Source organism: Trichomycterus rosablanca, chromosome 1 (assembly GCF_030014385.1).
Source record: "Trichomycterus rosablanca isolate fTriRos1 chromosome 1, fTriRos1.hap1, whole genome shotgun sequence".
Classification (NCBI taxonomy): Eukaryota; Metazoa; Chordata; class Actinopteri; order Siluriformes; family Trichomycteridae; genus Trichomycterus; species Trichomycterus rosablanca.
Genome location: NC_085988.1, coordinates 21,524,526 through 21,535,240, shown reverse-complemented (window position 1 = coordinate 21,535,240; position 10,715 = coordinate 21,524,526). Strand labels below are relative to the sequence as shown.

General features: G+C 40.4%; 1 protein-coding gene across 1 annotated transcript; it reads right to left on the bottom strand.

Moving 5' to 3' along the window:
• Positions 1–2,162: 2,162 nt before the first annotated feature.
• Positions 2,163–7,065, bottom strand: fgf1a (fibroblast growth factor 1a). The gene is made up of 3 exons (XM_063000960.1): positions 6,816–7,065; positions 3,399–3,502; positions 2,163–2,500 (listed from the first exon to the last, which is right to left on the bottom strand). The coding sequence occupies exons 1-3, from the start codon at positions 6,976–6,978 to the stop codon at positions 2,315–2,317; spliced, it is 453 nt and encodes a 150-aa protein (XP_062857030.1). The 5' UTR covers positions 6,979–7,065; the 3' UTR covers positions 2,163–2,314.
• Positions 7,066–10,715: the final 3,650 nt, after the last annotated feature.

The following is a 10,715-nucleotide window of genomic DNA, read 5'->3' as shown; positions in this document are numbered from 1 at the left end:
TTTTGCGTCGGTTCTTTGGGTTTACAACAGTTAGACAGTGGAGCGGTCAGGGTCTTTTCTGTGTGGAGTTTGCATGTTCTCCCCGTGTCTGCATGGGTTTCCGGGTGCTCCGGTTTCCTTCCAGTCAAAAGACGTGCAAGTGAGGTGAATTGGAGATGCTAAATTGTCCATGACTGTGTTCGATATAACCTTGTGAACTGATGAATCTTGTGTAATGAGTAACTATCGGTCCTGTCATGAATGTAACCAAAGTGTAAAACATGACGTTAAAATCCTAATAAACAAACAACAGTTAGGCAACAACAGAAAATGACCCATATCATAATTACCTGCTGTAACACTAAACAAATTTCATGAACAAATCTCCTTTCTAAACATTTTTCTCCTTTATCTCCCAATCTAGCCAATTTCAATTCCTGTTTGTGAATCTGCTGCTGCTTGCACAACCCCAAATCTGGTCAAGCAGAGCCGGATCACCACACCACACCACACTCCCTCCGGCACATGTCCAACTGCGCCTGCTTTTCATCACCTGTCTGTTTTGGGTTCCCACACAGAGCCGTATCATGTACGGAGAGCCACGCTAGGCTCCATGTGCCTCCCCCTACCTTGTGCAGGTACCTGGACTAGTCCAGAGATTGCATATCAAGAGACGGCTGGAACCATCCCTCCCTCAAACACAGCCTGTGGAGTTTGTCTGGATGCAGTCAGGTCGGTGGCTCTGCTGAGATTTGAACACTGCTCAGAGTTTGAACACTGCAGTGGTCCATAAGCGTGTAAAACTGCTGTGCCACCAGAGCTCCCCATAAACAAATCTTAATAAATTTTTAATCAGACAAGTATAAAAGTTTCATCATGGAGTTACAGTGTAGAACAGCTTTAAAACTTAGCCTGTCACTACATTTACATTTTCGGCATTTAGCAGACGCTTTTATCCAAAGCGACTTACAGTATACAGTTTTTAAGCAATTGAGGGTTAAGGGCCTTGCTCAAGGGCCCAACAGTGGCAACCTGGTAGTGGTGGGGTTTGAACCGGCAACCTTCTGCTTACTAGTCAAGTACCTTAACCACTAGGCTACAACTGCCCTACTACCTCACTAAGTTTGATTTCATCATTAAATCATAAGTGAAACCACTTTAATTGATTTTATCAGGGTTCCTGGGTGGAGCAGCGGGCTAATGTACTAACACACTGCTGAGATCAGAGTTTAAATAATTTCTACAGAGTCTAAGTTGGTGCATTAAAGCTTTCAAATGTAATAACGTTTACTTAAACTAAAGGGGCGGCACGGTGGCTAAGTGGGTAGCACTGTTGCCTCACAGCAAGAAGGTCCTGGTTTCGATCCCCAGGTGGGGCGGTCCGGGTCCTTTCTGTGTGGAGTTTGCATGTAAGGTGAATTGGAGACACTAAATTGGCCATGACTGTGTTCGATATAAACTTGTGATATAACCTGTCATGAATGGAACCAAAGTGTAAAACATGACGTTAAAATTCTAATAAACAAACAAACAAACATAAAATAAAGCAAATGCCTGGGTAGCGCAGCAGTCACACTGCCGAATTCTGGGTTCCAATCTCAGTAGTGCTATCGGCGGGCCAATCATCTACACTGACACGATTGGCTATGTATAAGCCGAAGTGGGACATCCTTTGCGCCCTGTCAAGGGTGTTCCTACCCTGCACCCAGTGTTTACCAGCGACCCTGGCGAGGATAATAAAAAAAAAGACAGAACAAACAAAATCAAGATGATAGTTCATTATCTTTATATGATCATATAGCATGTGTCATTTGTAATAAATACAATTTCATTGAATTCCTTTTGCCCACTATACTTTTACACTTTATTAATATGTTGTTATCGATGAATGGTTAGATGAGTATGCTGAACATAGATGTTAATTTGATGTTCATTTAAAAAGCTGTTTATTTGGCATTCACATATCTAATTTTGGCTGCAGGTTCTCATTTAAAAAATAATGTATTCTTTAAAACAGCAGTGCATTTGACTATAAAAAAATAACAGAATAACATAAAAAGGTCAATTTCACATTGTTTTGCTGTATACAGTCTCTGTATACGCTATATATATATATATATATATAAATACATATATATATATATATATATATACATATGCTGTACATGCTGTATACAGTCTCACTACGCAATATATAACAGTCTTATAAGTTATTACATTTCACAAAAATAGCATCTCACAAAAACAGGTCAACTTAAGAATTCAGTCAAACACTTTTTAAAAAGCAGCTCAGGTTAGTTTAGCTATGTTTGATACGTGTATTTTGGTCTATTGGTTAATCCACCTGCCGAGGTAGGAAGAAAATGGCCTTCTGTCCAATGTGTGTCCTGGAACCTCGTTTTGGGTCCCCGTTCTTTTTTATTCCGACGTACCAGTTTGGGCCGTACTTTTGGGACTGGTACGTATTGTAGTGGTTTTCTTCAATCCTCTCCAAGAAGTAACTTTCATCTGTTACAGATAACTGCAAAATGCAAACACACACACACAGAGAAGTTGTGTTTGTATTGACGTACATTTTTGCTTCATATCAAATATGTAATAGTGAATAGTATTATTTGGGGAAGATAAATAAAGGAAAGCCCAACTTAAAATGTTGTAGATCACCAAAAGCCAGAACAGCTTCAGGTGGACATTCTACTTATCTATACCAGAAAGCAGTGCTTGAAATGGGGAAAAGTGCCAGTATTCTTATTAATATGTTGATGTGTGTTTCAGCAGGTTATTAAGTATAACATTCTAAATTAATGTTATCTTCTTCTAGACTCCATGAGAACAGAAACGGATAAGCATTAGAAATGCCCCCCGGGTAATGTAGTTAATATCTGTCAATATAAATCATTTAGAACCTGATATGGAGAGGCCAAAAAAAGAGTACCGGCAGCTTGTGAGAAGTGTGTGAAAAAAGTCATGGTACACACAATAGTAAGATGTAGAAATGCTGGTGAGTACAGGCCCACTTTAAAAGATATTTTCCCAAGTGGTATTTTGATTATGAGCACTGTCTTATTGTACTGTTACATTGATAAGCAGATCCATTCATAACCTCCCACAGCTTAACCGAGCCACCTCCCTGTAGGGGTCAAGTATTCAGGTCTCTTGATGTTCCATGTGCTGTGTACTTTTCTGAAATATTGGATGACAATGTACAACACCCCCCCACACACACACCCAAATGACACTGCACCATAATATAATTATGGTATAATATAATATTTAATCTTACTTATGCATTTGTAACAGAACTATATCATATCCAAAATCATACAAGGCCCATATACTGTACAGTGCAAGTGATTCAAACATAATTAATACATTAAGGTGTCTAACATCTGCTACTTTTATATAGATATTGCACTTACAGATCCATACAGCTTTCCTTCTTCATTCATAGAGAGGAAACGTTTCACCTCTATTCCCTCGATGACCACCACTCCAGCACTCACAGCTTTAATTCGCAATATACCTTTAAAACAGCAAAAATAGAATAGATGTGATTGTTTTATGTTGATAAATCATTCAAAAAGTGAAAAAGTAACTCCCTCTTCAGCTACTAAATCAACCAGTTAACCAAATTAAATTGATAACTGGGTTCGGTTTTACCAGCCACATTCAAGCATGATTACTGCCAGACTTGTTGAATCTAAACATCACTTAAATAAAAACCTGTCTGGCAAAGTGAAGCAGGCTAGAAGATCTAAAAAGCAGTATACGATGCCACATTTGAAAGATATTTAAATACAAATGTGAAACCTACCAGTCTGGAAAAGGGCTACAAAGCCAGCAAACCATAGTGAGAGCCATTTATCCACAAATGGAAAACTTTGCACCTTTGGACCCTAACACATCAAAAACCCCTACCTCTCTTCGATGTCACAGTCAGGTATAATGGGACAACTGGTAAGCTAAAATGGGACAGTTAGTAAAGTTAAATGATCATACTTATACATCAAGTCAATTGTATTTGTATAGCGCTTTTTACAACAGACATGATCTCAAAGCAACTTTACAGACTCCAGAACCAACAGACCAAAAACCCCTGTTGAGCAAGCCGAGGGCAACAGTGGCAAGGAAAAACTCCCTACACAAAACTAAATTGAACTGAAAGTTATAACTAGCAAAAAAATAATTGGAGTTTTTCATTATTCAGTCCAGTCTGTGATAAAGTCTGTAGTGAGTTCTTGACATTTTTGGTGCAAACACGGCAGGGGTCCGTCAAATCTAGCAGGAGCAGCGTTGTTGGCCCGGCAGTCTCAACAACCTCGGGTGGGGAAACAGGTTTCCGTCAGAACCACCTCGGGGTGTAAATGATTAGTCAATTGAATTGGTTTGATTAAAGCTTAGTAGGCCTATTTGTAGAAATTTCTTTGCAAAGAATACATTGATTCATTTACTACTACTAATACATTGGAAATGCATTTTTTTATTATTTAAATTTACATTTTCAGCATTTAGCAGACGCTTTTTATCCAAAGCGACTTACAGTACTGTGACAGTATATTGTCTAAGCAATTGAGGGTTAAGGGCCTTGCTCAAGGGCCCAACAGTAGCTACCTGGCAATGGTGGGGCTTGAACCAGTGACTTTTCGATTACTAGTCCAGTTCCTTAACCACTAGGCTACAACTGCCCTTAAATGTGTACAGTTTTAGTTTTATTAGGATTTTAACATCATGTTTTACACACTTTGGTTACATTCATGACAGGAACTGTAGTTACTGGTTACACTTGAATGTCTGGATTGTGGAAGGAAACCCACTCAGACACGGGGAGAACATGCAAACTCCACACAGAAAGGACCTGAATTGCCCCACCTGAGGGTCGAACCCAGGACCTTCTTGCTGTGAGGCGACAGTGATACCCACTGCCGCCCTTAATGTGTACATCAACAGATAATCTCCTGTACTTCAGGAGGTTCGGTGGGTAGCACTGTTGCCCTACAGCAAGAAGATACTGGGTCCTTTCTGTGTGGAGTTTGCATGTTCTCCCCGTGTCTGTGTGGGTTTCCTCCGGGAGCGCCGGTTTTCTCCCACAGTCCACAGACATGCAAGTGAGGTGAATTAGAAATACTAAATTGTCCAGGACTGTGTTTGACATTAAAACTTGTGAACTGATGAATCTTGTGTAACCAGTAACTACTGTTTTATAGTTGAAGTTACAGTTTTTCTCAGTCGCTTTGGTGCATTTCTCACATCACTATTAACATATGCACAACAGTACGTGCATTTCTCAAAACAATTAGTACAAACTGCAAAACCTAGTTGATAACCTGCAAAAGCATGTCACTTGCTCAAAATGGAAAGTTCATTCCTCAAAAGCAAGTATTCATGTCAATGAAAGTGTCAGTGTCATCAAAATAAACCATGACACCATTGTTTATGAACAAGATAGTCAAATGGCTTTGTCATGTTTTCATTACGACAGTTCACTCTGTAAGTGTTTTCCAATGCAAAAAAGTCAGATCATGGTGACAACCTGAAAATGCTCAAGACAGCACTATACACTATTAGCACAACCATGTAAAATCTACAGTTAAGTTACACATTACTGTATTTAGTGAGGTAAATGAGTACAATACGTATGTTTCACATTTTTACTGCATATGCTCTTTGCAATTCTAATTTGTTCACAGCATTGTGCTAAAGCAAAGTACAAACTTATTTACAACAAACATAAGAAACACCCTTTGGGTAGAGCTGTGCACAACTGTAAACAATATTGCAGTATATATTGGAACTGAATTGGAACATACAACATACACAGTACTGTAAATCATTCTTGCACATCCAGACGTTCCTGTCTGTCTGGCCACATATTTTCATCGACATCACAGCGAATATCATCCCTGGCAATGCAGCAAGGAAAGTATCTCCTCAAGTAGCGAATCCACCCTCTGCAGGACTCTGCTGTGATGTCATCACATGCTGCATCCATGGCCACTAGCAGGGCCATTTGGGTATGTGGATGCCGGTCATATACCTTCCACCTCCAGGCAGAGAAAAACTCCTCTATTGGATTAAGGAATGGGAAGTAGGGAGGGAGATATTCCACCAGCATCCTTTCATGTGCTGCAAACCACTGTCTGACCAAATCTGAGTGGTGAAAACGCACATTATCCCATATTACAACATACTTGTTCAGATGGTCTCCATTTAGACCCCTCTCATTCTCAGGGATTATGTCCCTGTAAAGAGTGTCTAAAAAAGTCAGCAAATGTTTTGGTAAGATATGCTTGACTGATTTTGACAACTAGTTCAACATTTTTGTATGTAATGATTTAAGCAATGAAATGAGGACTATTAGTTTCATAGGGAATGACTATTCAGCATTCATAAGTATAGTTCATTTTGACTGACATGACATAAGCAAATGATAATGTTATAAAACAGCAGAGAATTGTGTGGAAGCAATTCATGCATGTCCAAAAGCATTTGTAATTTGTTGGAAGGAATGAGAAACTGCTACTATGATGTACACAAATGACTAAATCTTGTGGAGGCTGAACTAACAGTTATGAGAATTTTAACTCTGATCAGAGAAATGCACCAAAGCAATTGAGAAAAACTGTAAAAGTTAAGAGACACCAGTAATTGATTATTTATATTAAAGGTCCATGTGAGGAGACTTCATTACTCTTTGTAAAATGACAGCTTGTCTATCTGCTACCCATCAGTGTTTAGCTACGTCATGATCCTCTCTGATCATACCCGACAGTACCATGCTGGAGTGGGTTTATTATTAGATCTCCAGATCGAGCTGTGATTACAGGTGCTGATCTTACTGTATGGTTCGGTCTCCTCTCTGCTTCCTCTCACGGTGCTGTCATGGAGAAGCTGAAGGTGATGGCCGCCATTCATGCAGTAGAGCCGCGTCAGCTCTCTGTCCTGTAGCGGACTGAAGCTCAGTTTATCCGGACTGTGTGCGCTCAGTTCCGCCTCCATCATTTCTGTTAACACCAGCAGATCGGATCCTCCTGATCTTCCTTCCTTCAGTGGTGTGTATGTAGCAGGTACACGGGACAATCTCGTAATGTCCGGTGTGTGTGTGTGTGTGTGTGTGTGTGTGTGGTCTCTCTGACCCCTGCACTCCTCAACACACAGCTCACAGCATGGAACTCATACCTCTCTCCCCCTGGTCAGCACCATGGAGATCTGGGATGGCTCCAAATACTCGGGGAAGGGGGGGAAGTTGGGTGTGGAGTTTGCCCCTTCTAATTAATACTTGTACTACCCCATAAGAAGTAAAAACAACATTAGCATTTATTAATATGCGGCAGACAATCAAATTAAAAAACTCAAACTCAGTACTAAACAACCTAGATAGCTATTTTATATATAGCTACTATATACACCGATCAGCCATAACATTAAAACCACCTCCCTGTTTCTACACTCACTGTCCATTTTATCAGCTCCACTTACCATATAGAAGCGCTTTGTAGTTCTACAATTACTGACTGTAGTCCATCTGCATGCTTTGTTTGCCCCCTTTCATGCTGTTCTTCAATGGTCAGGACTCTCCCAGGACCACCACAGAGCAGGTATTATTTAGGTGGTGGATCATTCTCAGCACTGCAGTGACACTGACATGGTGGTGGTGTGTTAGTGTGTGTTGTGCTGGTATGAGTAAATCAGACACAGCAGCGCTGATGGAGTTTTTAAACACCTCACTGTCACTGCTGGACTGAGAATAGTCCACCAACCTAAAATATATCTAGCTAACAGCGCCCCGTGGGCAGCGTCCTGTGACCACTGATGAAGGTCTAGAAGATGACCAACTCAAACAGCAGCAATAGATGAGCGATCGTCTCTGACTTTACATCTACAATGTGAACCAACTAGGTAGGAGTGTCTAATAGAGTGGTCAGTGAGTGGACACGGTATTTAAATACTTCAGCAGTGCTGCTGTGTCTGATCCACTCGTACCAGCACAACACACACTAACACACCACCACCATGTCAGTGTCACTGCAGTGCTGAGAATGATCCACCACCCAAATAATACTTGCTCTGTAGTGGTCCTGACCATTGAAAAACAGGGTAAAAAGCAGGCTAAAAAATATGTAGAGAAACAGATGGACTACATTCAGTAATTGTAGAACTACAAAGAGCTTCTATATGGTAAGTGGAGCTGAGATTTATCCACCACCCAAATAATACCTGCTCTGTAGTGGTCCTGGGAGAGTCCTGACCATTAAAGAACAGCATGAAAAGGGGGCTAACAAAGCATGTAGGGAAACAGATGGACTACAGTCAGTAATTGTAGAACTACAAAGTGCTTCTATATGATAAGTGGAGCTGATAAAATGGACAATGTGTGTAGAAACAGGGAGGTGGTTTTAATGTTATGGCTGATCGGTGTATATACTTATACTGAAATACATTAGAAAATAACGAGTAACCCAACCAGAGAATCAGGTTACACTGTGTTAATGATTAGTGTTTTATGCTGTAAATGTGTGAGATGTTGAGTGGCAGGACAGAGATCATCCACGTGATCACACAAACGGTCATAAAACTCTATCACACCTTTTAGTTTTGTATACTTTAACTGTTGAGATGCCATTATCAGTATCATTTAATACTAAGACTTTGAAGGTCAGTATTGTATTACAAAATTGAAAATTTGCAACAGGTCTTGCCAGGGTTCATAATTTTGTCCCATCTGCACAAGTTTTCACTCTTAATATGTAACAGGTCTGTATGTCTGATAGACTCGTTTAACAATTAATTTGAGGAAACAACCAAGTTACATATGATGCAGGAAATTTTCCATCCTACTGTTCTAGTATTATTTCATCTAAAGACAAAAAGTACAAAAGATGACGGTCACTGTTCACTGTTTTAGTCCTTAATAGTAACAGTTAATACTTAATAGTTTATAGGTTATGTACTTACCTTACAGTTAACAGGGTCAAAAAGGGTGGGTGCAAGGCATTAACACAACCTACACATGATGCCAATCCTCCACAAAGCAACATACTTAAATACTCACCGACAACCAAGATTTTTAGCGCATCCAATTTTTACCCAATTGCGTTATGCTTCCTCTCTACTGGTGCTGACCCCCACCCCTGATTGAGGAGAGCGAACTGACACACGGCCCCTCCGACACGAGCAGTAGCCGATTGCATTTTTTCACCTGCACGAGGCGAATTTATATGCAAATCAGCCCTGTGCACGGAGAGCCACACCCTGATCAGCTTTATTCCTATATGCCATCAACCAGCCAGCAGAGTTCACAGTTGCATCAGTTATGAGGTCCCTATCCAGCTCCCTACCCTGTATGAACAACAGCCAAACGTTCATATAGCCGCCCAGCCTAGCCGGATGGCAGAGCTGAGATTCGATAAGATGTATTCGAAATCCCAGCTCTGGTGTGCTAGCTTATTTTACCGCTGCGCCACCTGAGCGGCTAAAATGAGCTTTTCTAAACCTTTACTGCCTCTGTCATTAATGGAGAAAGCTATTATTTATTAAAGTACTATTATTATTTATTTATTAGGATTTTTTTCACGCACTTTGGTTACATTCATGACAGGACAGGTAATCACTGGTTACACAAGATTCATCAGTTCACATTTTTAATGTTAAACATAGTCATGGCTTTGGACTGTTGTAGGAAACCCATGCAGACATTGGGGAGAACATGCAAACTCCACAAGAAAGGACCCGGACTGCTCCACCTGGGAATCAAACCCAGGACCTTCTTGCTATAAGGCAACAGTGCTATCCACCGAACCACCAAGTACTTCTATTGACCCCTCCCCCCAATAAATCCTTATCAGGAAAGAATTATGTTTCTTGAATCTAGAAAATTGTTGACATCCATTCTAATGCTACGACAACAGCTTGAAATAATTTACACTTAATAAAGAGACTGGAGAACACACAGGAAGGAAACTGAGACCATTCGTTCAAACAGAATTTCTCCAGATCCTTTAGAATCCAAGCTCCTACCTTATGGTCTCTCCATGTCAGCTCTTCACACAGGTTTTAGATTGTGATGGCCATGGCTTTTTTATGATTTCAGCTGTTCTTTGGATAGTGTGTTGCTATGGAAGATCCACCCATGGCCCAGGCTAGTCTTTCTGGCTAAAGGCAATTACGTTGTATTATAATATTTATATTATTAATTTCACAAATATTAGTTAGCCTAGAAAGCAAACAGGCCAACACGTTGCACAGCCACACCTGAAATAGCTGTGTGGCCAAATACACAACCTTGGCCTTAACATACACCTGTGCTGGATTTTGGACTTACTTCCTAACAGACTAAAACAGTTTGCATGGCTATGCACCACTCCTGCCATTTACACTGAACACTGGAGCACCACAGGGTTGCATGCTAAGTCCTCTCTTAAACTCTGTTTACCCATGACTGCAAACCCACCATGAGTTTAGCATCAGGCAAATACAGGCTTTGGAAAGTGTGGATGTGCTTATTCAGTGCTCTTCCTTTACATTATTACCAGCAGAGTTGCCAGTTTGATGGTTCTCCCACCAGTTTGGGCTTGTTTGAAAATGCAGTCAAAGGTGAAAATGTAAAGGCCTTGCTTAAGGAGATGAGAAGAAGAGAACAAATGTTGTGAAGAAAAAAAACTCTTCATGTAACCTGAAATTCTAATCAAAAATCATAAAGAAGAGAGTGCAGGAGAGGAAAGAACAGAAGAGAGTAAATA

Excerpts from the sequence above, each read along its gene's own strand:
- fgf1a (XM_063000960.1), bottom strand. The coding sequence starts at position 6,978 with ATGATGGAGGCGGAACTGAGCGCACACAGTCCGGATAAACTGAGCTTC. Across the intron at positions 3,503-6,815 it reads AGAGGAGACCGAACCATACA|GTATATTGCGAATTAAAGCT; the intron begins GTAAGATCAGCA and ends GCTGTTTTAAAG. Across the intron at positions 2,501-3,398 it reads AAGGAAAGCTGTATGGATCT|TTATCTGTAACAGATGAAAG; the intron begins GTAAGTGCAATA and ends TGCATTTTGCAG.